We start from the raw sequence: 26,660 nt of genomic DNA, 5'->3' as shown, positions 1-26,660 counted from the left end.
TCTTTCCCACCTCACAAATGTATTTGTGAAGATTAAATATGGCACCCCATAAAGAGAGACCTGTTGCACAATAAGCAACAATTGCCCAGCATCAAGCACAAAAGTCTTCCTCCCTCATTCTATTCTCCGCCCATCTCCCAAGGGTATGACTTAGTAAGTCTAGAGAAGGGCCCAGAAAGCTATTTAAAGAAAAACAAAGTTCCTCAGCATATTGGTGTGCAGCTCCCTCTTTGACCACACTGCAAAGGACTCTTTCACTAGCTATCACGTCCCCACCTTGGGTCAAAAGGAGCAGCAAATTCCAGGTATCGCGACACATGCTCCTTTCTTCAGGTTATGTGAGAGTCTCGCGAGAGCTATTTGTCCAATCACGAGACCGGGTGGCTTGACAAGATGGCGGCGCGCGGGGATCGTAGCATCTGCGTTTCTAGGAGCTTTGCGCTGCAGGTGGCGTAAAATTTGGGGACTGTACAGTACCACGCCAGACAGGTTGTTGGGGAGAAGCATCCGCCTCGAAGGTGGGTCATTTAACATCCTTTTATGTAGATTGAGATCATGGGTCAGTTAACTCATCGATCACCCGGCTTCCTCATTCTCGAGTCAAGGGCTCCGGAGGTGTTGACTTCGGGGTTGAGGAAAGGGGGACCTGATGCTGTGGGCATGCGGGCTGCGATGTTAAGTGTGGGTGGGAGTTGTCAAATAGAATGGAGATTAGGATGGAAGTATGACACCCCTCCGGGGTGGGGGGATGACGTTTAGAGAGATGTAAAGCAAAAGTGGCAGACAAACTGAGTGGGTAAGATGAGGGCATGGAAGGAGTGAAAGAGTTGGGCAAGTGGCAGTGGCGGGGTAGATGGAAAAAGTCGGATTTGTGAGGGAAGGCGAGGACAGAAAGCTGAGAGCTTGGGGTCGAGGTAGGATCTGTTGAGAAGGAACTCGACATTCTGTTCATCACTATCATTATCATCAATTATTATTATTTTGGAGATGGTCTTGCAGTGTCGTTCAGGCTGGTCTTGAACTCCCTGTGTAGCCCAGATTGGCCTCAAACTCACTGTGATCCTCCTGCCTCAGCCTCCTGAGGGCTGGAATTACAGGTGTGTGCGACGAGGCCTGGCCAGGAATTATACATTCTAAAAGCAGAATTGAGATACTTTTTACAGGTTTACATATTAAGAGAAGTGGTGCTTGAGGGTTAGGGTCAGGAAGAACCAAAGAGACAGAAGCATGGAAATGAGATAGATCAAAAAAGAAAGTATCAGCCTCAACAGTACTATTTTAGCTTTCTGGACTGACTTAGGTAATCCTGAAGAAATATTTCAGCCCTTAAGATGAAGATTTTATGAGACTTGAGATGAGGACTAACAACTCAGAATGAAGGTGGCATATTTCAGGGGCCTGGACAATGAAATGAATTCTATTGTGCTTTCAGTCAACAAATCTGTGGGTGCCTCTTCTAGACCCTACATTAAGCTTTGGGATTTCTCAATGAACAAAACAAAATATTTTTCCTCATGAAACCTCCTGGCAGGGAAAATTTTTAAAAAATAAAATAAATGGAATGCCAGATGGGTAAATTCAATGTAGAATACTGAAACTAGGAAGGGAAACAAGAAGTGTGTTCACTATGTATTAAAATCAGGTACTCAAAAAACAAAGACCTCGAACAAGGTGAAGGTACATTCAATGTGTGTATTTCTATGGGAAGAGCAACACATGCAAGTGCAAAAGTCCTAAGACATGAGTGTGGTAGAAGTGACAGAGAACTAACAAGAAGGCCAGTGTGGTTACTGCACATTGAAAAGTTAAGGAAAAGTGGGAAGTGACAATGTTGATATCAGTAAGAGTTAACACCCAAGCTGGGTGAGGTGATACATGCCTGTAATTCCAGCACTGGGGAGGCTGAGGCAGGAGCAGGCAGGAGGCTTGAGTTTGAGGCCAAGCTGGCTGGGCTACATAGCAAGATCTTTCCTCAAAAGAAAAAAAAAAAGGCCGACATCCCAGCTAAACTTTGAGGAATAGTTCAGCTAATCATCCAGTGCCAGTATTAGGAGGTTGGTTAGCAAAAAACAAACAAAAAAAGACTATTTAGTTGGGCACAGTGGCACAGGTTTGCAGTCCCAGCACTTCAGGAGACTGAATCATGAGGATCACAAGTTTAAGTCATGCTTGGGCGATTTAAACCCTGTTTCAAAGTTAAAAAAAAAAAAAAAAATGGCCAGGTGTGGTGGTGCAACCACTCTGGAGGCTGAGGCTGGAGGATCCCCCCCAGGCCAATCTGGTTGCATCTCTCTGACCAGAATCAGCACAGCAGAAAATGAACTGACCTTAGTCTCACTTAGTTCAGGATATCATGTTGCATGTGCACTGATGTGAGCTGTGAAGTCTTTGGTATCATCCTTAGTATGTTGCAGAGCCCTAATATAAACACTGTGTTACAGTACCTTTCGTTTTTGTTGTTGGCCAGAATTAGAAGAAAGGAAAGCATTTTCCTTTTTTTTGATTTCTTGGGGTCTGGGACCTGTCCTGGTTTCATGCTCCCCTTATTCCTGATGGTCTGTAAAGGGTCTGTTTAAGTTAGGAAATTCAAACTAGTGCATAATGAATTTCAGTGGTAGTGTAAGGGGCAAAAAGTGGTAACTTAATATGCTGGAAAACATCCAGATGGCTCCTCATGCTCACTCAACAAATGTTAGAAGATGTTTAGGGTATGGTTTTGAGGGATTAATGGGCCTTCAGAGGTGAAAGGCGGTGGTGGTAGGGTGGGAGAATCTTGCAGCGAGTAATAACAGCACATGGTGTAAAAGACCAGCAGTGAGAATGAAAGCAGGCCAGGATATCTGGAACATAGTGCCAGAAAGGGAAAGAGGCAGCAAGGGAGGCTGGAGGGATAGGGAATCCCCAGCCCCAGTTTTTACTAATTGATAAAAATATATGTTTTTTTCCCTTTGCATAATCTGAATGAAGGCAAAGTGTTTTCATTTGTTTTTAGACATCTAGGAATGACACAAATTTATGAAAGAAATTGAAATAGAACATTTTTTTTTTCAAGCTTTAGTGACTTTGTGGTATGCTGCCAAGTATTTAATCCTTGCAAGGCCACTGTAAAAACTGTCAATTATAGGTATATTGCATTCTGTCACTTTGGTGCTCTTATCTTTTTTTTTTGTACCGGGGATCGAACTCAGGACCTTGCGCTTGTAAGGCAGGTGGCGGCACCACTGAGCTAAATCCCTGGCCCTTATTTATTTATTTATTTTTGTACTGGGGATCGAACCCAGGACTTTGTGCTTGCAAGACAGGTGGTGTTATCTTTCTGGTTTTTTTTTTGGAGGAGGGTGCTGGGGATTGAACCCAGGGTTTGTACATGCCAGGCAGATACTCTTCTGCTGTGTACTGGTAAGCTATATTGCCAGCCTACTCTGATGCTCTCAAAGGAAAACTTCAATTTTTTTCCCCTTATAAAAAACCAAAAAGAGCCAGGAATTTATTAGCTCAGTGGCACTGAGCCTACCTCAAAAGTGCAGGGTCCTGAGTTTGATCCCTGGTACCAAAAAAAAAAAAAGAAAACAAAAACAAAACTCAAAAAGATTCATCCTGTGTTGTATACATTTTTATTGTGGTAAAATATGCATGACATAAAATTTACTATGTCATGACTTTTAAGTATACCATTCACTGACTTTAGGTACATTCACACTGTTGTGCAGCCCTTGCCGCTATCCCTCTCCAGAACTTTTTCATTGTTCCAAATGAAGAGTCTGTACCTGTTAAACACTTAACTCCTTTCCTTTTCCACCCAGCCCCTGACCACCTCCGTTCTACTCTTTATTTTGGTACCTTATTAAGAGGAAGCATACAATAGTTGTCCTTTTATTTCTCTTAGCATAATGTTTTCAAGATTCATCTGTGTTGTAGCATTTATTGGAATTCCTTCTTATGACTGGGTAATATTTATGTATATAAGAGTCTGCCAAAAGATGTAGACACACTTCCGCAGTCCACTGTACTAACAAATGTCTGGAAGCTAACGGCCCCCTCTTTGAGCACCTCTTGTAATTATAGAGGCCAAAGGTAACTTGTATTAATCTCATGATGTCTCAGTAGTATTAGAATATATAAGTTTGTTCCCGTAATATATACATTTTTTTGGTGGATGCTGTATATACCATATTATCTATAGTTATTTATCTGTCAGTGGACAAAAGTTATTTCCACCTTTTTGCTCTTGTGAATAGTGCTTTTGTGAACACTGATGTACAAGTTTTTGTTTCAGTCCCTGCATTCTATTCTGGGGATATACTTAGGAGTGGAATTACTAAATTATAGTGTATGGTAATTCCATGTTGAACTTTTATTTATTTATTTATTTATTTTGGTACCAGGGATTGAACTCCGGACCTTGCGCATACAAGGCAGGCGATAGAACCACTGAGCTAAATCCCCGGCTGAACATTTATTTATTTATTTATTTATTTTATTTTATTTTATTTTTTTTGGTACCGGGGATCGAACTTGGGTCCTTGCGCTTGTGCAGCAGGTGGCGAAACCACTGAGCTAAATCCCTGGCCCACTTTTATTTTTTAATAAGTGTCCAAATCCACTTTTTTTTATTGCTTAACTGATTTTAATAACATGACATAAAGTCCCTAGACTTGATATAATCATTATGTAAAATACATAGATGAATACTGTCTTAACAATGTAAAATAAATAAGCAAGACATGTGAAAATAGGCAGGTTTCCACTGAATAAATGAATTTTTTAAAAAAAATTTTTTTAGGGCCGGGGATTTAGCTCAGTGGTTCTGGTGCCTGCTGCCCCAAGTTCAATCCCTAGTACCAAAAAAAATTTTTTTTTATTTTTGTGGTGTTTTGAGACAGGGTTAATCTTTGTAGTTCAGGCTGGCCCTGACCTTATTATGTAGACCAGGCTGGCCTCAGACTCCCAAGTGCTGGGAGTACAGTTGTGCACCACCATGCCTGGCATAAATGAAAATTTTAAAAAAGAAAGTTTTCCTTTCCACGTCATTTGAAGAGGGGAAATTATTTTAAACAATATTCAAGTTTATTAAATAAATTTTAAAAGATATTATAAAATGTTTAACTTTCATCAGCTTCAAGGTTTATGTTGCTGCCAAATTTTGCATATAACTGAACTTTCAAATCTGCTAACACCTGCTGAATTGATTCTACTCTGGATTCCAAGCCATCAGTTTCTTGCACATTTTTCTTTGCTTCTTCTAACATTTCTTGTGTTTTTTCTTGAGAATGACTAATGAAAATATCACCAATTTGGTAAGGTATCATTAAGCAGTCATCTGCGAACATGATGTCATCACAAGCATCTTCTAAATTCTGGAGTGTTGAGTTTGATCCCTGGTACCAAAAAAAAAAAGGAAAGTAAATTCTGGAGTGTTAATGGAAATAGAACTTTTGTATATAGGGAGGGGAGGGGGCTTCAGGGGGGCAATGGGATAAAATTTAAAAAAAGAAAAAATAAATTTTGAAGTTGTTTCTTTTTTATTCTATTCCTTTAGCTCTGTGATTCTACTTGTATTCTGGGAAAATTTGTTTGTCTTTTGTTGATCTTCGAAAGTAACATTGACATCTTCTGTAGCCACCTTCTTCATGGTGGCCACCATCTTGGGACTGTGTAGCTCAGGCTGGCCTTGAACTCACTGTGTGGTCAAGGCTGGCCTCCGACTCATGGCAATCTTCCTACCTCAGCCTTCTGAGTGCTGGGAGTAGAGGTGTGTGCCACCATACTCAGCTACCTTCCTACCAATTTGTGTGAGCTCTAATTTCTTTACATTTCCATAAATATTTGTTATTTTCTGTTTTGTAATTTTTGTTATTTTTTAGTAATAGTTATCCTAATAGGTGTGAAGTGGTATCTCATTGTGGGGGTTTTTTTTTGTGTGTTTTTTTTTGGTACTGGGGATCAAACTTGGGACCTTGTGCTTGTGAGGCAGGCCCTCATTGTGGTTTTGATTTGCATTTCTTTCATAATGAACAATAGCGTATCTTTTCATGTGCTTATTGTGTACATTTAAAAAATTTCTATTTTCTCACTTGATTGGGAAAGATATGTTGGCTTTAACTGTTGACCTGGCATTCACAATCCCCCCCCCCTTTTTTGTACTGGGGATTGAATTTAGGACCTTGTGCTTGTGGGACAGGCGCAGTGCCACTGAGCTGAATTCCTGGCCCTCCCCATTATTTTTAAAAATTAAATATACTGACTGTTTCCCTCTTTCTCTCTTTTGTCTTTTTAAAGATGGCTCTGAGTAAGTCAATGCATGTAAGAAATAGATACAAAGACAAACCACCTGACTTTGCATATCTGGCATCCAAATATCCAGATTTTAAGCAGCATGTTCAGATAAATCTGAATGGAAGAGTAAGGTAAGTAGCAGATGAAAAATTATTAATGCACTATCATTCTAGTGTGATCTGAATGGACACAATGTAATGGAAAGCAAGTTGGACTTTTAGAAGACCCGAGTAGTAATTGTAGTATTTCATTAAACATCTTATGTGATCTTGGACAAATCACTTAGTCTCCTTCAGTCTCAGTTTATTTTAATCTTAAAATAAGAGGATTGCTGGGTATGTATGGTAGCTCATGTTCTTAAGAGGCTGAGGCAGGAGGATTATGAGTTTGAATCCAGTCTGGGGTGCATAGTGACCTTGAGGTCAGCCTGGGCTACATAGCAAGTTTGAGGCCACCTATGGACTACTTGATGAGGTCTTGCCTCAAAAAATATAAATAAGTAAAGAATCAAACAGAGAATGAAGGCTGGAAATGTAGCTTGGCGGTACAGCACTTGAGGATGAGAGGACTGGACCAAATGCTTCTAAGCCTCCTCCAGCCTTGAAGAAAAAAAATTCTACTAATGTCTAAATTATTTCTTACCCTACATTTTTTCTAGAATACTGCAGAGACTAGGAATGTTTTCTGTGTGATCTAAAACTTCTTGACTGGTGAGGGTATAATTTTTTTTGGTACTGGGAATTGGACTTAGGACTTTGAGCTTGCCAGACAGGTGCTGTGCCACTGAGCTACACCCTCAGCTAAAGATAATTTATAGTTTTATTTATTTATTTATTTTTTGGTACCAGGGATCGAAGGCAGGCGGGGGAACCACTGAGATAAACCCCTCGCCCAGGATATTATTTTTTTAAAGTATGTGTTTATTTTACTTTGAGGCAGGAAAATAATAACTAGAACAAGCCGGGGATGTAGCTCAGTGGAGTTGTGCCTGAAGGTCCTAAGTTTGATCCCTGGTACGAGAAAACAACAACAGCCGGAGATTTAGCTCAGTGGTTCCACTGCCTGCTGAGCAAGGTCCTGAGTTTGATCCGAGGTACAAAAAAAAAAAACAACAACCACAGGACTCAAAAAACAAAAACAAAAAAACAGAACATGAAAACTGGTTTCAAAAAAAAAAGAACAACTGGTTTCACAGGTATTATTACTTAAAATACTACTAAATTTAAATTAATTTTTGAAAATTAAGAAAAATCTGGCTGGAGGCATAGCTTAGTAGTACCACATATGGTTACTATTCATGAGGCCCTATGTTCAATCCCTACCACACAAAAATCTAAAAAAAACCCCCCCACACAAAAAAACAACCCTGGAAAACAGTGACTAATGCCTTGTTTTACTTTACAAAAGGATTTGAAAATTCTAAGCCTCTGGTCAGAGGTTCACCTTTTCGGGGGAAGGAGCTGGAGCAGGGTGTGAGGAACGAGGGAAGGTAAAGAATAGCAAGGTCCCTGGGCTTGAAGCTTTTGCCAACCTTTTTACTCCTAGTACTATCCTTATAGCATTAGAAATGGAGGCCTTAGGGTGGATTAACCCAGGGGCCAAGACACCCTTAACATTAAGTAAAAGTTCTTTAAAAATATGTTATGCTCATTTTTCTGGGAGTTAATCCTTGGCTTTTTTTTTTTTTTTTTGAGACAGTCTTACTATGTAGCCCAGGCTGATCTCAAACTTAAGGTGGTCCTCTTGCCTCGACCTCCCAAGTGCTGGGATTATAGGCGTGCACCTTGGCCAATCCTTGTCTTTCATAAAATTCTCAAAGGGATTTTTGATGTTTCTCTTTGAGTATACAAACATTAAGCTCAAATGCCCTAGAACAATGGCTTCCAAGCTTTCATCATTACTCTGTTATAACAGTTTTAGGGCAAAGGCCCAGCTCTGAGTGTTCCAACAGTGAAGACTTGGCCACCTGTCCTTAAATATCAGTCAAGGAGATGAGCAGTGATAAAGGGAAAACAAGGAGCTTTAATCAGTGAAGGACAGATATAGGGGTTCAAGCTTTCTCTAAAAGGAAACTATGAGGCTTTATAGAAAGGGTAAACAAAGGCAAGAGTGGTGGGGGAATTTGCATACCTGGCAGGGTAGATAATCATGGTCCGGTTGATCATTACATCAGTACTGGTTCTGCGAGGTAGCAGCTGAGAAGTGCATTGAGGGGGCAGTCTGGTTCCTATGAAGTGATTGGCACTGCTTGGGGAGGGCGTGATGTCATGGGATGATGTGTCTGTGAGGCTCTGCTTTTCCTAGAATCCAAGGTGGCTACAGGTTTAGGACAATGCCTGGAGGCTTCTAGGGGCCACTGCAAGGGAGTCTGGAAGAGGATATTGTAAAAGTTGGCAGTGGGGAAATGAGATAGGGATAATAAACCTTGTATTACCAGTTTTTAGACAGACACTCCTTAAATGATTAGCCTGCCTGTGTGCAGAGTTGAGCAGGGATCAGACTCAAAATTTCAAATGAATGAATGAAGCAGATAATAAAATGAAGTCAGAGATGCCAAGTTTTTTTCTGCTTTTGATTACTCATTGGGCATCAACAGCCCTTGCATCTAAGTCCTTCATATACAGTACCTCTACTCAGCAAAAAAATTGAGTACAGTCCATTATGTGCATGCTTGTCCTACTTACTGTGTTGGTATGTTAAGTACATTTAAGAACATACTTGAAAATAGAAATTAAAATTATATTTAAGTGAGAATTCTAATATTTTCTATGCATTTTCTTTCTTTCTTTTCTGTGCATTTTCAAAAGAATCATTTTGACACTTAGGATGGCACCTTCAAAAGACAGAATTGCCGTTTCTCTTTGTTTATAGCATTGCTACCATTGTTCTTAAATCTTAGTTAGGAGTATTAGTCAGTGTTTCACTACTGTAACAAATACATGAGATAAATCAACTTGTAAAGAGGAAAGGTTTATTTTGGCTCATGGTTTTGGAAGTTTTGGTCCATGGTGGCTCTATTGCAATTTTAGGCCTGTGGTAAAGGAGCGGATTGTGGCTGGGAGTGCTTGATGGGCAAAGCTGCTTACCTCATGGCCACTGGAAGCAAGAGGAAGGGTTGAGGGGCTGTCCTATAATCATCAAGTCCCCCCCAAAAGAAACTTACCACTAGGTGCCCCCTCCCAATAGCATCAATCTGGGGGCCAAGCCTTTAGTGTGGGCCTTTGGGGTACATTATTATGGAACTTAATTATTTAATCAAACTCTATCAAGTGGCCACAGTTTGCTCCATTCTAGGAAAGCCATAATAAACTAGAAAGAGGGCTGGGGATTTAGCTCAGTGGTTCCGCTGCCTTTCTTGCAAGCGCAAGGACCTCAGTTTGATCCCCGATACCAAAAAAAAAAAACTAGAAAGACATAGTGACTGCCACATTTGAGTTTATACACTGGAGGGAAAATTAGACAAATACAAAAGCAGTTAACTTTCAGTGTGGCAGAACTTGTGGTCTGAGCAGTGGGATCGTGTAGGAGGTAGATCAGATCACAATTTTGGGATTTAGAGAATGATTTGACACAGAAATGGTGTCTTACTGGTGCTTTCAAATAAAATAGGAGTTGGCTAAGTAGAGGGACGAGTGTTCCAAGTAGAGGGAGAAGTGTGTGCATAGGACGCTGAGCAGCAGGGGAACTGAAAAAGTTGATCATGCTTAGGGTGTAGTGAATAAAAGAAGATAAGACTGAGAAGGATCTAACTGGCCATACTTTATTTACAAGGTTCACTAAGAAGTTTGGAATTTATCTTAAGGACAGAGTATGAGGGGGTTGTATCATAATTACGTATCCCCATCCTTATCCACTAAAGGTTTTTTTCTCTTTTTTGCGGCAATGGGGATTGAACCCAAGGCCTTCCATCCCCAGCCCCTTTTTAATTTTGTAACAGGGTCTCCCTAAATCCCTAAGTTGTCCAGCCTGGGCTTGAACTTGGGATCCTCCTGCCTCAGTCTCCCAGAGTGCTAGGATTACAGGTATGTATCACCATGCCCAGCTTTCCACTGAAGTTTTTTTTTTTTTTGGTACCGGAGATTGAACTCAGGACCTTGCACTTGCAAGGCAGGCCGCGGAACCACTGAGCTAAATCCCTGGCACTCTCCATTGAAGTTTTATAGCAAGGGATAACGTTTCAGAATTGTGTTTAAGTAGATATCTATATTCTAGGACCATTGTGGATTTGGATTGCAGGAGGACTAAGAATGAAGGTAGCTGGGTGTGATAGTGCATGCCTATAATCTCTGCATTCTGGGAGGCAAAGGCAAGAGGATCCCATGTTTGAACCCAGGCTGGGAAATTCAGTGATTTAGCAAGACCCTGTTTCAAAATAAAAAGTAAAAGAAGGGTTGGCGGTACAGTTCAGTGTTAAGGCCCTGGGTTCAGTTTCTAGTAAACCTCACTCCCCTGCTCCAGCACACGCACATGGACATGCTTGTGCATGCATGTGCACTTACTCACACACAGAGGAAGTAAAGGGAGGTAGGTAGGAAATGGTGTTTTTTTGGTACCAGGGATCGAACTCAGAACCTTGCACTTGTGAGGCAGGCAGCGGAACCACTGAGCTAAATCCCTGGCCCGGAAATGGTTTTAATAATCCAGATTAGATGTAATGGTGGTGGTAGAGGCACTTAGGATAGAGATTTCTGGATGAATTTGAGAAAAATTCATGGATAGAATTAGCAAGACTTGATGGAAATGAAGACCAGAAGAGCCAAGTACGATGCTTGGGGTTCTGCCTTAGCAAAAGGGCAGATAGCATTTCCTGGGGTATAGAACAAGGCGTGGGGAGGAGCTGGGGTTTTTGTTTTTGTTTTTTTACTTTTTTTTAGAATTTTTTGGAAACAGGGTCTTGCTTTGTAGTTCAGGCTGGCTTGATCCTCCTGCCTCAGCCTCTGGAGTGCTGGGATTACAGGTGTTTGCCACCATGCCCTGCCTGGGAAGGAGCTGGTTTGAGGCTGGAGTATTTCTTTTTTTTTTTTAAATCAAAAAGACAATTTATTTGAAGGTGAGGAAGGAGGGGGTAGTGGACAGACATGGCAGACAGCAAATCTGGACCAGTAGGAAGTATTCGAAAGTAACTTGAGGCTGGAGTTATTTCATAGGGATGCAAAAGAGGAACTGCAGCGAAGGAGTCAGCAGTGATGGTGGACTAGCTCTTTGAGCTGAACATGAAGGTTGATGAGAAGTGGAGAAAGAATTGCAAGTACCGAGAATAGGTGTGAGCTTGGAGAACTGCATGAAGATGGGGTTGCAGAATATACAGTGTATATCTGATAGCACACTGGGGAAGATGAAAAGAACCTCTTATAGCATGCCAGTTAGAGTGGACTTGAGGCCTCAGACACTGAGGACCCAGAGGAGGGATTTTTTTGTTGTTGTTACCAGGGATCGAACTCAGGACCTTGCTCTTGTGAGACAGGCTTGGTGCCACTGAGCTAAATCCCCAGCCCCTCAGAGGAGGGTTTTTAAGTTACAGTAGTTAGGATTTTTTTTTTTTTTTGTACTGGGAATTGAACTCAGGGCCTCATGCTTGCCAGGCAGGCACTGCACTGCTGAGCTATGTTCCCGGCTAGTAGTTAGGATTTTTAAAGTGGAGATATAGCCAGACACGGTGACTCATGCCTGTAATTCCAGCACTCAGGAGGTGAAGTGGGAGGGTGGCTGTGAGTTTTTAAGGCTAGCCTGCTCTACATAGTAAGTTCTAGGCCAGCCTGGACTACATAGGGAGACCCTGTCTCAAAAAAAAAAGAATGGAGATATGTCATTTTTGATGTTATTGTTGTTACTAAGAAAGTCAAGTATTACATGTTTCCTCTTGTGGAATATAGTGGGGGAAAAGACAACATGAAAGTAGAAGGGTTGCTGTTAGGGAAGGGGAAGGGGATAAGGGAAGGCAGTAGGGAGGTGGGTCCCACCAAAGCATGCTATATGCATGTATGAAAATGTCCAAATGAAACTCATTATCTTGTATAGTCAATATGTGCTAATAATTGTGATTTTTAAAAATCACTAAGAGCAAACCAAACAGATCTGTTATCACAGCATATTAGAATGAATTAAAGGTACCTGATGAATAATATCAATATCTATGAAAACAAATATCAATAAATATTCATTGAGTGCATAAGAATAATTCCTCTATTAAACAAAATGCTTGGGCCAGCGATGTAACTCAGTAGCACACCTCCTGACTGGCAAGTGCAAGGCCCTGAGTTCGATTCCAGGTTCCAAAAGAAAACACACACAAAAAAATGCTTTATATAAGTGGCATATTGTCTTTTTTTTTGGTACTGGGGATCGAACTCGGCACCTTGCACTTTCAAGGCAGGTGGCAGAACCATTGAGCTAAATCCCCGGTCTGTGGCATATTGTCTTAAGTCTCTTGTGCTGCAGTAGCAGAGAGTAGGCAATTTATAAAGAAGAGAAATTTACTGCTTATAGTACTAGAGGCTGGGAAGTGCCTCATCCTGGCATCTGCTGAGGGCCTTTTTTGTTTGTTTGTTTTGTTTTGTTTTTTGAAACAGGGTCTCACTTGAACTCATTGTGTAGCCCATGCTGGCCTCAGTCTTGTAGGAATCCTCTCCTGCCTCAGCCTCCTGAGTGCTGGGATTACAGATATGTGCCACCACACCTGGTAGAACTTCACTTAAAAGACACATTGTCTCAAAAAAGGTTGAGTACTGGGCCGGGGATTTAGCTCAGTGGTTCCTTCCGCTGCCTGCCCCACAAGTGCAAGGACAGGAGTCCGATCCCCAGTACCAAAAAAAAAAAAAAAGTTGAGTACTATGGGTAGAAGTCTAAATAATGTTAGCTTTCATGTTTGAAATTTTCAACCTACAAACAAGAGTATGTAATTTCTTCAAGTCATTTTCATAGGTGTATTATATTGAGAAATAACTGTGCTGGAAATCTTTCTGGGTCAGAAGCTTGTTTCCCTTTATTAAAAGTAATATAAGTCTAGAAAAAAGTTATAATTATTTTACAGATAGCTTGATTATTATTTTGTTTTTGTGGTTTTTTTGGTATCAGGGATCGAACTCAGGTCCTTGCGCTTGCGAAGCAGGTGGCAGAACCACTGAGTTAGATCCCCGGCCCATTATTTTGTTTTTTGAAACAGAGTCTCACTGTGTATTTCAAGCTCGCCTTGAACTCATTATGTAGTCCAGGCTGGTCTCAAACTCATAGCAGTCCTCCTGCCTCAGCCTCTCAAGTGCTGGGATTATAGGCCTGCACCACCATGCCTGGCTGTCTTTGTTATAATCATATCAGACCATTGCAATTAGATTTTAGTTTGTGCCTTTTCACAGTAACCAGCTCCATAGGGACAGCCTACAGTTTACATGAGTTCTGTGAGTTGAGCATGAATAGAGTCTGACACTTACCCTGATTTTGTTTTCTAAATCAAAGCTCCTGCATTGAAAGCCTTGGTAATGCGGGATGACTGTACCATTTTTAGCACCTTAGTGATGATTCAGTGGCTAGAAACCAGTGTCAGACTCAGGTTGGGGGCTTTGGCCTTTGTTGTTCTTATATAGGTTCAGCGTCAGTGTTAGAATGATTGTTATTTTGCTATGGATTACAGAAATGTATCCTTCCAAAATCCATCTGCAGGGCCGGGGATTTAGCTCAGTGGTGTTGCTGCCTGCCTCACAAAATCCATCTGTAGCCAGGTATAGTGTCATAGACCTGTAATCCCAGCCACTCAGGAGGCTGAGGCAAGAGGATTGCTGTGAGTTCAAGGCCACCCTGGGATATATATTGGGTTCAGAGCAAGCTGGAACTATATAGGGAGACCTTGTCTCAAAAAAATCAAAATCCAGGGCCGGACATTTAGCTCAGTGGTTCTGGTGCCTGCCTCACAAGCGCAAGGTCCCGAGTTCGATCCCTGGTACCAAAAAAAAAATCAAAATCCATCTATAATGGTAAATACTGTATTTTTCAGTAACAGAGCAGGAGTCATTCTGAGATAGAACATCGGTCTGTTGACAATAGGCTGTTTTGTGAAGATGGATTTGTCAAACAATCAACAAAGACTGACGGAATGAATAAATTGCTGATTTTCACGTGAGAGCTAATTTTAGTTCCTAGGCCTCCCTGTGATCTTAGAAATGAGAATAAAAGAAGATCTTGCCAGTGTTGAGATTTTTGAATGTCCCAGGGTGCCAGTATGACCTAGATACTTAACTAGTGAAGTTGGATGGCTAGACTTTGTCCTACTAAAGGATTTCCAGTATTTAGACTACTGTGTGCATTTTCTTAGAAGTAAAGAGTGAACATGCATTTTACTAACAAAGCCTAAGAAACACCTCTCCATCAATTTTCAATTCATTTCCTTCAGTTAGACTTAACCTCTGCTTGATGGCTTATATTTTCAGGTGATTAGGATATAGTAGTCCCTCATTAGTAAATTGTGTGTTGTAGTAGTTCATCAGTGAATATTTATAAATATTTTTTAGTAATAAGTATTTATATAAACAACTGTTTATAAATAACAACAATTCTATTTAAAAGCCCAAGAAAAAATAATAATATTTCTGTTTCTCTTGACCCAAAATGTTTCATGAAGCTGTGTGATAAATGCTCAAATTGTAGCACTGTGTTTTGGGGATTGCTATCATAGCTGAAAATATCCTGGGTTGGTTGTCAACCGAATTGGCCCTCTGTCATGGAAAGCAAGTACCCTGGAACCAAGGGCCTATTTTCCTTTTTAAAAAGCAGATTTTTAAAAATGTATTTAGATTTGGGCTGGGGATTTAGCTCAGTGGTGCTGCTGCCTGCCTCGCAAGTGCAAGGTCCTGAGTTCGATCCTTGGAACCAAAAAAAATTATTTAGACTTTGTAGATCTTTTAATGGGAAAATTGGAAAAATGCATCCTTCCTAACTACATTTATAATGGTAATTGCATGTAGAAAAGAAAGTTGTAATTCTTCCACCTCAAAAGATGAAATTACTTTTGCCAGTGTTCATTACTAAGCCCTTGTCCCTAGTATATATTAATTTTTGTAGTTGTATTGTATAGGCATAGTGTTTTTTTGAAGACATTACATTTTCCACTTACACTACTGTGCTTATAAAGTGCAATATTATCTTTTCCCTATATACATGTTCTATACTGAAATATTGAGCAGCAGGCGGCGAAACCACTGAGCTAAATCTCCGGTATACTCAAATATTGAGACTGCCTAGTACTTTACTATAGCGGTTAAATTTTTAAAACTGCCACAGAATTTGCTACAGAATTGATTCCTTCGGTGTTTTATTGCGTGAAACAATGCTAAATGTATACTTGAGGTTGGGTTAATCAACTTCTTCAATAATGGGCCCTGAGGAAGCACCCCCAGAGGGAAGAGCTCCCTTATCAGGGGAGCCCCAGGCCTTCCTCCAGGCATGCCACCTGCACTCTGGCACAGCTCAGTGATGGGATTGCAGTTTTTCCCCAGCTCCTACTGATGTTAGATTCTTCCTTTGCTGTAGTCTGATTCTTATCCAGCCATTGATGATCTCCTTACACTTGTCAGGAATCTCCTGTTTTCTTCATCGTTGATCTTAGTTTCTCATCTTAAACAGTTGCTTCAATAAAATAAAACACATATGAAATAAAACATGCATGAAGAGGGTTCCTTTATATATTAAATTTTTGAAAAGTGACATATGAAATACATATATTCAATTACAAAAATATCAGGCAAATGAAATTCCCCATCTACATAGAGTGTTTGTCCTGCATCTTGCTTCTTTCACTTAACATAATGGCTTCCGGGTTCATTCATGTTGTAAGTAGCAGGAAATGTCTTATTGCTTTCCACAGTAGCTATACCATTTTACATCACCACCAGCTGTATACAAGGGTTTCAGTTTTGCCACATCCTCATCTGGACTTGTTATTTAGTTTTTGGTAGTGGCTGTCTCATATCCCCATACCCCAACACTTTCATACCCCCATGTAGGTCAGGCTGGCCTCAAACTCACGGTGATCCTTCTGCCTCAATCTCCCAAGGGCTGGGATGACAGGTGTGCACCACCACACCCAGCATTTCATTTGTTTATTGAGATATATTCACATACTGTAAAGTTCACTTTTTTTTTATTGTTACCGGGGATTGAACTCAGGACCTTGTGCTTGGCAGGCAGGCATGGCCCCTGTCCAAAAATTCACTCTTTTATTTTTTTATTTTTTATTTTTCACTCTTAAATTGTATGATTCAGTTGTTTTTTAGTGTATTGACAATTGTATAACCATCACTGCTATCTCATTTCTCAACTTTGTTCATTTTTTGTAGTCGTTTCAGTCTTATTTTCTTATTTCATTGTCCCTTTTTATCCTTCTTAAACTATAATATTAATTTCTTTCATGATTACTGGTGTTGACTCTGCTTGATTAAGGTGGTATTTGTATGATTTTTTTCATTTCTTAAGGTGGTATCTGTGGGTTCCTATTTTCTCCTTTATAAAACTGATAATTTGTAGTGAAATACTTTGAGACTGTGAAATCCTCTTCCTCATCAAACTTTTACCTGTTATTTTTAGCATCTACTGATAATTTGTACTTGAAACAATTATTAGCATAGTCATCACCAAATGTAATTTTCTCACTCCATCACTTCTACATTTATTAATTGTCATTTTACTGTAATAGCTTCACCTCAGTTTAATTATCTATAAAAATACAGACTCATATATTCTTTTATTCTGTGGGCAATCCCTTGTTAGCATTCTTCATACACATTGTCCCAGATTTGGCCAATGGGAGTCCCTTTAAAGCTGGCTCCAATGTACTTTGACTTGTCCCCATCTTTTTTGAGTGTGTCCTATTTTCTGATACAATAAAATTTTATGGGCTTATGTTGTGCTTGTCCTATTCTAACCCAGTAATAGCTCATTAGTCAAGGCACTTTGAATTCCTTTTAGTAGGGAGTGGTATTTAGAAATCAAGATATAGGGGGCTGGGGATTTAGCTCAGTGGTTCTGCCGCCTGCCTCACAAGTGCAAGGTCCTGAGTTCGATCCCCAGTACCAAAAAAACAATGATTCCTAGAAATCAAGATATGGAAGATATGGAGCACTAGGTATGCTCATTGCTATGGGTGTATCATTGCTTCTATGCTCTTACTGTATTTCTTTTTTTTTTTTTCTTTTTGAAGTGTGATCTTGCTATGTAGTTCAGACAGGTCTTGAACTCACTAGGTAGCCCAGGGTGGCCTCGAACTCACAGTGATCCTCATGCCTCGGCTTTCCAAGTGCTGGAATTACAGATGTGCACCACCTTGCCTGGCCTGATTCTTAAAAATGTAGATTATTTTATCTAACAATCACTGGTTGTTGGTTTTTCAGTATGTGTTCCATAGGGTTACTGGATGCTTAGCATCATGCAACAAATAATATATAATATATAAAAAATTGTTATGGCTTCAGACTGGGGGTAGTGGAACCACTTACTGTTTTTCAGTTATTCTGCCTGGCTTTTTTGGGGGGGTAGTTATGGGACTGGGGATTGAACCTGGGGCCTCGTGCACTAGGCAAGTGCTCTACTGAGATACATCTCTGGCCCTTTATAAAATTTCATTTTGAATATTCCTGTTAGTCAACCATTCTAGTTAGGAAGACCTCATGTTCACTCTCTCAATTTTATAGATGAAAAAACAGACCTAAGAGCCAGGGATTTAGCTCAGTAGTGCTGCCACCTGCCTTGCAAGTGCAAGGTCCTGAGTTCAAACCCTGGTACCAAAAAAACCAGACCTAAGAACTGAAGTGACTTAAATCCATGGCTGCCTAATCACAAAGCCAGTATTAGACTCTAGGTCTCCCAAGTCCTATACTAGAACACTTTTTACTATGGGTAATGGAGGGAGCCTGGGTCGATGGTGCCTGCCTAGTGTTTCTGTGATAGCTAAGTGGATATAGCACTGCTCCTTCTATCTTGGTATTTAACACATCTAGATGGGCATTTCATTCTAGACCAGGTTTTTGAATGATTGGTCATTTGATGACCGAAAAGGGAAGAAATAGATGGGGCAGATCAGAAGTTGAGGATGGGCAGGTATGTGACCAGACAACTTGTAGTCCGAGTTCTAAGGAGTTTCAAGCCCTTCCTACTCTTTCATAGTTCCATCCATAGTTTCTGTTCTCTCTTCTCATCACCCTGTTTATAAGTAAGTCTTATTTCTTTTTTAAGACTTTCAGTTTAACATCATTTAATATCAAAACAATCACATCTTTAAAAGTTAAACATACTATATGATCCATTCTTAGATGACTATCCAAGAGAAATGAAAACATATTTCTACATAAAGACTTGTGTGTGAGTGTTCATAGCAGCATTGCTCATGAGTGCACCCCTCCGCCTGCCACCCGTAAAAAATCTGGATGTCCCTTTTACAGTGAATGGGAAAACAGAGTAGGTTTGTTTTTTTTAAACAGTGGGCTATTGTTCAGCCATGAAAAGAAATGACATACTGATGTATGTTACAATATGAACCTTAACTATTCTGTTAAGGGCCAGGGATTTAGCTCAGTGGTGCCGCTGCCTGCCTTGCAAGCACAAGGTCCTAAGTTCAATCCCCGGTACCAAAAAAAAAAAATCCCAAAAAACCACATTCTGTTAAGCAAAAGAGTCTAGCCTCAGCTGGGCAACCTATAATTCCACCACTCCAGAGACCAAGACAGAAGATCAGTATAGGCCGGCCCGGGCTACATAGTTCAAAACTAGCTTGAACTACATAGTAAGACCCTGTCTTGAAAGAGACAAAAAACAAAACAAAAAAGAATCTAGCCTCAAGTAGCCAAAATACGATTTCAATTATATGAAGTATTCCAAAAAGGCAAATCTATAGAGACTGAGAGTCCAATAGTGGGCTGGGGTTAGAGATGAGAAATGACTTGCGAGTGGACATGAGGTTTTTTTGTGAAATGAGGGGGGTATCCTAAAATCGGATTGTGGTGGTAGTTACATGATTCTGTAAATTTGTTATAAATTACTCAACTGTACACTTATAGGTAAATTTTATGATTTGTATAATGTACTTCATAAACCTATAAAAATAGCTACATTTAAAATTTTATGTCTATAATAGTTGTATATTTACATATCTTATTCTGTTTTCATTATTGAACTCTTTTTTTTTTTTTGAAACAGGGTTTGGTTTTGTAGTGTAGGCTGGCCTTGAACTCACTCTGTACCCCAGGTTGGCCTTGAACTCGCAGTGATCCTCCTGCCTCAGCTCCTGAGTGCTTAGATTATAGGGATGCGCCACCATGCCCACCATTATTGAAATTTTTAGTATTGCTTTTTTCTTTAAGTATGATTTTCAGAGTATGCTGATGTCAGCTGATGTTAATTATAATAGAAAACAGCCAGCATTTATAAAATAGTTATTATACACCAGACATTATGCTAAGTACTTTTTACAGATTATGTCATAGTAGCACTGTGATACAAGTACTTCTACTTTCATTTTACAGCTGAGGATACAGTCTCAGAGAGGCAAATAACTTGTCAAAGTCATATGGCTAAAGTGATTAGACAGACAAGAATTGGAACAGAGAGGCATTCTTTTTTTTTTTTGGTACCAGATTTCGAACTCAGGACCTTGAGCTTGTGAGGCAGGTGCATTGCAGCTGAGCTAAATCCCCAGCCCAGAGGCATTCTTGTGGGATTTTTTTGTTTTTGTTTTTTTTTTTGTACCGGGGATTAAACTCGGGTCCTTGCAATTGTGGGGCAGGCGGCGGCCCAGATGCATTCTTAATCTCCATGTTCCATATATGAGTATGCAGTGTATCTGGTGGGAAAAAAATGTTTTTGAGACAGAGTCTCACTGTGTACTTCAGGCTGGCCTCAAACTAATGGTGATCCTCCTACTTCAGCCTCCCTAATGCTGGAATTATAGGCATGCACCACCACACCTGGCTTTTGGTGAAAAATTATATTCCCTATCATATGCTGTGCTGACTGTTATGTATACACAAATATGTATATGTTGGGATACAAAATAAACATTTAGGGCCGGGGATTTAGCTCAGTGGTTCCGCTACCTGCCTCACAAGCTCAAGGACCCGAGTTTGATCCCCGGTACCAAAAAACCCCACCATTTTAGAGGGTCTCACTGGATAATTCAGGCTGGCCTTGCACTCACTTTATGTAGCCCAGGCTCTCTTCAAACCCTGGGCTATCCTCCTGCCTTAGCATTCTGAATGCTGGGATTACAGGGATGGAACACCACACCTGGTTGTTGTTGTTGTTGTTGTTCTTCTTCTTCTTTTTGGTACCGGGGATGAACTCAGGACCTTGTGCTTTTGAGGCAGGCCAGGCACAGGCAGGTGCGGTGCCACTAAGCTAAATCCTTGGCCCACCACACCTGTTGTTTTTTGTTGGGTTTTTTTGGTACCAGGATCGAACTTGGGTCCTTGCGCTTGCGCAGCAGGCAGTGAAACCACTGAGCTAAATCCCCGGCCCCACCACACCTGTTTAAAAAAAAAAAAAAAAAAAAAAGGCTTTTTTTGTATATCAGTAATGAATTAGTTGAGAAAGAAATCAGGAAAATAATTCCTTTTTAAACTCTAGGAGTCAACCTAACCAAAGAAGTAAAAGATCATTATAATGAAAATTACAGAACACCAAAGAAAGAAATTGAAGAAGACACTAGAAGATGAAAAGACCTGCCTTGTTCATGGATCAGTAGAATTAATATTGTTATAATGTGGGGCCAGGGATTTAGCTCAGTGGTTCTGCCACCTGTTTTGCAAGCGCAAGGTCCCGAGTTCAATCCCCAGTACCAAAAAATAAAAAATTGTTATAATGTGCATATTCTACAGATACAGTGCGACCTCCATCAAAATTCCAATGACATTTTTCATAGAAATAGACAAAATAATCCTAAATTCATGTGGCAACACAAAAAACCCAAGAATACCCAAAGCAATTCCTAAGCAAAAAGAGCAAGGCTGGAAGTATCACATTACCTAATTTGAAATTATAGTACAAGCCTTAGAAACAAAAACAGCATGGTACTGGCACAAAAATAGACCAATGGAATAGACTAGAGGACTCAACTAACAGCCATCTAATTCTTTTTTTGGTACTGGGGATTGAACTCGGGACCGTGTGCTTGCAAGGCAGGTGGCGGAACCACTGAGCTAATTCCCCGGCCCTACAGCCATCTAATTCTTGACAAAGGAGCCAAAAACGTGTTGGTGGAAAGATGGCCTCTTAAACAAATGGTGTTAGGAAAACTGGATATCCATATGTAGAAGATTGAAACTAGACCCCTTTCTCTTGTGTTATATAAAAATCAGTTCAAAATGAACCAAAGACCTAAGTGTAAGACCTGAAACTTTAGCCTGTTGTGGAAGGATATTAGTGAATTTGAGGCCAGCCTGAACTACATAAAGATTCTGTCTCAAGAACAAAAGAAAACAAAACAACTGAAACTTTGAAACTTTTGAAGACAAAATAGGGAAATATTTAAAGCCATAGGCCCAAGGCAAAAACTTCCTGAATAGGATTCTAGTAGCATAGTAGATACAATATTAGCAAAAATCAACAAATGGGACTATATCAAATTAAAAAGCTTCTACTCAGCAAGGGAAACAACTAATAAGAAAGAAGAGACAACCTATAGAATGGGAAAAAAATCTTTGCCAGCTATTCTTCCAACAGGATTGACATCTAAAATATATAAAGAACTCAAAAAACTTAACACCAAAAAATCAAATAGTAGTCCAGTTAATAAATGGGCAAATGGGGCCAGGGTTGTGGCTCAGTGGCATGGCCCTGTCTGGTAAGCGCAAGGTCCTGAGTTCGATCCCCAGTATCAAAAAATAAAATAAAATAAAATAAATGGGCAAATGAATAGAACACTTTTCAAAAGAAGTACAAATGGCTAGTAAGTGTATACAAAATATTCAGCAGTTTTAGCTACTAGGGAAATGCCAATCAAAACTACACTGAGGGGCCAGGGATTTAGCTCAGTGCTTCCACTGCCTGCCTCGCAAGCGCAACGTCCCGGGTTCAATCCCTGGTACCAAAAAAAAGAATACAAAAAATAATAAATGAAGGCAAGAGTGCAGGGGAAAAAGGAACACTTCTGCATTGCTGGTGGGAATATAAATTAGTAGAACCTCTATGGAAATCAGTCTGGAAGTCCCTCAGAAACTAAAATTAGAGCTACCATTTGGTCAAGCCATACTACTTCTCAGTATATACTCAAAGGAATTAAAATCAGCATAATATAGGGATACCTGCATGCCCATGTTTAATGTGGCACAATTCACAGCAGCTGAGATGATAGAACCAGCCTAGGTGCCCATTAACAGATGAGTGGGTAGTGTATATACACAATGGAGTATTACTTAGCTGTAAAGAAGGATGATCTGAGAGTAGAAAGGATTTATTTTTCATTTGTTTTGTTTATTGTGACAGGGTATTTTTGTGTCATTTAGGCTGGTCTTGAACTCACTATGTAGCCCAAGCTGGCCTCAAACTCAGAGCTGTTCTCCTTCCTTGGCCTCTTGAGTGCTGAGATTACAGGTGTATGTCACCATACCTGGCACCTGGGAGCCTAAAGATTATTAGACAAGAAGAAAGGACTAAAGGGTGGTGAAGGAGGATAATAGGGAAGATAGGTATGTTCAAAATATATGCATGTATAAAAATTCCACATTGAAACCCAATATTTTAAAAAATTAATAAGTACTAATATATTTTTTTAAAGTACTTGTTAATGTTTACTTAAACAAAATATTAGTATGTGATCTCTTTAGAAGATTTCAGTGGGCATTTGGTATTGCCTGGCTGCCATAGAACTTGTACATTTTAACTTCTTTTTTTTCTCTACTCTTAAGTCTTAATTTTAAAGACCCTGAAGCAGTCAGAGCTTTGACCTGTACTCTTTTAAGGGAAGACTTTGGACTTTCTATTGATATTCCATTGGAGAGACTAATTCCCACAGTTCCTTTGAGGCTCAACTACATTCATTGGGTAGAAGATCTGATCGGTCACCAGGACGCTGACAAAACTACACTTCGAAGAGGAATTGACATAGGTAAATAGTTTTAAATTTAAATTTGGCTGAACGTAAGTGTCATAAGTTTTCCAAGGTCAAATTCTTTACTGACTTTTCTGCTGTACATTTGTTGTGTGAATGAAGCTGACCAGAAATACTGCTGTTCTTATTCTGGGCACTGGGACTTTTCCTCCATTCTTTTCTTTCGATAAGAGCTTGTCTACCCCAAACTGGAAGCAAGTGGGTAAGGAACTTGCAGAATGAAAGTGAGGCCATCACTCATTAGCTTTTTGTACTCCCGGATTGATGTCTGTGTCTATTGAGCATTGTCTTTACTCCGAAGCATTTGATGTCAGTTCAGTAGTCCTCATACTGAGATTTTTGAGGTGATGTTCATTTATTTTAAAAAATGACCTTTTAATAAAAAGATCATGTGAAAAAAAAAAAGATCATGTCGTCCTGAATACTTTCAGGAATTTACTAGATAATTTTTTGAAGAGGGTATTAAATCCAAGATTAAAGAGAGAAAAAAGTCATTGAGTTGAAGTAAGATGTTCTTTTATTGTAAACTTGTACTGTAGAGAAAACTGTCCATTTTATTCATCTGGGAGGGTAAGTAGAAGTACAGAAGGCTATGAAGCCATGACATGTTTTATAATTATAAAGAAAGGGGACACTTAGGAATTTGAATAGAGGCCCTCTTAATCTCTTATGGGTTGTTAAAGCCAATCTTTTCATTTGATAGAATTTTTAATTTTTTTCTTTTAATCTGTGGCCTTTACTAGTCTCCTATAGGAAAGATTGAATTAACAGCTCTGAGTTTCTGTTTCTAAGTATAGGACAGTTAATAATAATCACAGTTTCTAGATTATAGTAAATATTTAACTTTGACATTTGCGTGCATTTTCAGGGAACACCCCTCGAACATCTTGAGGTACCTTTTTACCAGCATTTAATTGACCCTCCTTTCTTTTTTTATGCACTATTCTCTATTTGCTTCCATGTTTTCCTTGTTCATTTTTACTCCCTTTTCTCTACTTTTCAGGTTTACTCTTCCATATCTGACCATTAGATGTTGATAATCCTTTTTTTTTTTTTTTTTGGTACTGGGGATTGAACTTGGGTCCTTGTTCTTGCAAGGCAGGCAGCGGAACCACTGAACTAAATCCCCGGCCCGATAATCCTTATTTTTTAACCCTCAGTCTTTAACCTCTGTTTCATTCAGCACCCTCCCCTAGCAGTTTCATTCATATCTGTGATTTCATTTCTCACCTCTGAGCAAATAAGCCCAATATTTATATATTCCTTCAACTCAGAATGGTTTTCTTGACCTCTGGCTCATATAGATGAGAAACTTGGTTATCTCAGAAATGCAACAGTCTAACCGGGCATGGTGATGTATGCCTGTTATCCACACACTAAGGAGGCTGAGGCAGAAGGATCACCACAAGTTCAAAACTATCCTGAGCTACGTAGAGTTCAAGGCTAGCCTGAATTACATAGGGAGACCCTGTTTACAAAAAAAGTCTCAGTCTTGCGCCATCCAGGAACAAACTCACGGTTTTTCTTCCTAATCCTGATTCTCTTCATTTCTTGTTTCATTGAGCCTACCACATCCACCTTGTCTTCCTTGATATTTATTTATTCTGTCTGAGAATGCCCAACACTTAATTCCTATAGTTGTTTTTTTTTTTCTTTGAGATGGCCTTGAACTCCTGGGCTCAAAAGATCCTCCTGCTTCAGCTTCCCAAGTAGCTAGGAATATAGATGTGTATCACTATGCCTAGGTTTTTGTTGTTTTTTTTTCTTTACTTTCTTTTTTTAAAATTATTTTTTTGTTAGTACTTATTTGCCATACATAAAAGAGAATTTGTACTTGTACATAGTATGTCGTAATTCTTTTTTCCGTATTTCCCTCCACTCCTTTCAACCCTGTGCCTAGCTTTTTGTTAATTTTTCTCTTAAATATTTCTTGTTGTTATTGGTTTTTTGTTTTTCTTTTGTTCCTTGTTTTTGAGACAAGGGTCTCTTTGTGTTGCCCAGTCTGGCTTCAAACAGCTGGCCTTAAGCAGTTTGCCCATCTTGGCTTCTCCAAGTAGCTGAGACTACAAGTGCACCCACCATGACCAGTTTTCTTAAATATGTCTTTAATGATCTACTTCTTTCCATCCCTACTGCTGCCATCCCAGTCCAAGTAATTACCATCTCTTTCTTTGTCTACAGTTTAGCCTCACAGCTATCATCCACTGTATTCTGTAGGCTAGATTCAGAAAATATGTATAAATCCACATTTGTTCACATCTTCTTTACTTTAACGACTTCCTGTTGCTTTTGTGATAACTACCCAAAACCTTGACTTGGACAATTAGAATTTTGTTTGGTATCTGCCCTCTTCTCTAGACTTTGCTAAGCCTTGTCATAATAAGATTCTTTCCCTTGCTTTCTGCACTTGAAACTCTTATTAAAAAAGAACTAAATATGTTATTCCTTGTGCATGGAACTTCTCCCACCTTCTCTTTTCATTTTTTTTTTGTACCGGGAATTGAACTCAGGACCTTGCGCTTGTGAGGCAGGCGGCGGCACCACTGATGGAAAATCCCCAGCCCTCTTTATCTTTCTTTTTTTTTTTTCTCTTCTCTTCATTTTTTGTACTATACTTAACTCAATCCTTCTTTTCTCCGAAAAGCCTTCTCTGATCTCCTCGGCCAGTGGTGGCAAGCCTATGTATGGTACCCGTGCCACAGCTGGCTGTTTGTTATCATTGAAAGCTATAAAAGGTTCAATATCCCTGTCCTAGCCTAAGACAAGTTATAAACTTTCTGAAAACCTTACTTCTTCTATCATTGCATTTATTTTAGTTTTTAATCATATAATCATCTGATTATTTGATTGTCATTTCCTTTACAATATTGCAAAGACAAATGATTTGTGGATATTGCTGGATAAATACATATACCCCCCCCCTTTTTTAAATTGGGACAGCTTTATTTGAAAAATGGGGACAATTGAGCTCTACTGCCTACACGGTCCTAGGGCATCTGCCTCAGGCTCTGGCAGTCCTGCGGAAAGAAAGATGAGGTCGGGGTGTAAGGCTGGGGCCAGGCCACACTTGTGGCTGCCTGGGCTGTCAGGAAGGGCCTGGGGTTAGAGGGTGGTTTTTACCCTCCCACCGCAGCAGTGGGTGGTGAACTGAGGCCCCTGGATGCTCCAGGTACTAAATCTAACCTGCAGCTATGCCCAAAGCCCGGGTGGGGGTAGGGGTGTGATTTTCACCAGACTCCAGGAATACATAATTCTTTTAACATGCAAAATTCTGACTACTCCATATGAGTTAAGCATTATA

The 26,660-nt window shown here is 39.8% G+C and overlaps 1 protein-coding gene and 1 non-coding gene across 2 annotated transcripts in view; one reads left to right on the top strand and one right to left on the bottom strand.

The window, feature by feature from the left end:
* Nucleotides 1–359: 359 nt before the first annotated feature.
* The window catches only part of Mettl16 (methyltransferase 16, RNA N6-adenosine), a 64,620-nt gene continuing 38,319 nt past the window's right edge, over nucleotides 360–26,660 (top strand). Inside the window, exons 1-3 of the mRNA XM_004857184.4 lie at nucleotides 360–518; nucleotides 6,280–6,407; nucleotides 23,157–23,356. Coding sequence (XP_004857241.1) covers nucleotides 6,280–6,407; nucleotides 23,157–23,356 — 328 coding nt within the window. The 5' untranslated portion in view covers nucleotides 360–518. The remainder of the gene's footprint in view (nucleotides 519–6,279; nucleotides 6,408–23,156; nucleotides 23,357–26,660) is intronic.
* LOC147823860 (small nucleolar RNA ACA64) lies at nucleotides 26,457–26,595 on the bottom strand. The gene has a single exon (XR_015443311.1). It is a non-coding gene; the product is annotated as a small nucleolar RNA ACA64 (small nucleolar RNA).

This window comes from Heterocephalus glaber, unplaced genomic scaffold (genome assembly GCF_053883595.1).
Source record: "Heterocephalus glaber isolate CG9 unplaced genomic scaffold, H.glaber_assembly_v1.0 deba00001564, whole genome shotgun sequence".
NCBI lineage: Eukaryota > Metazoa > Chordata > Mammalia > Rodentia > Bathyergidae > Heterocephalus > Heterocephalus glaber.
This window is presented reverse-complemented; position numbering and strand designations above follow the sequence as displayed.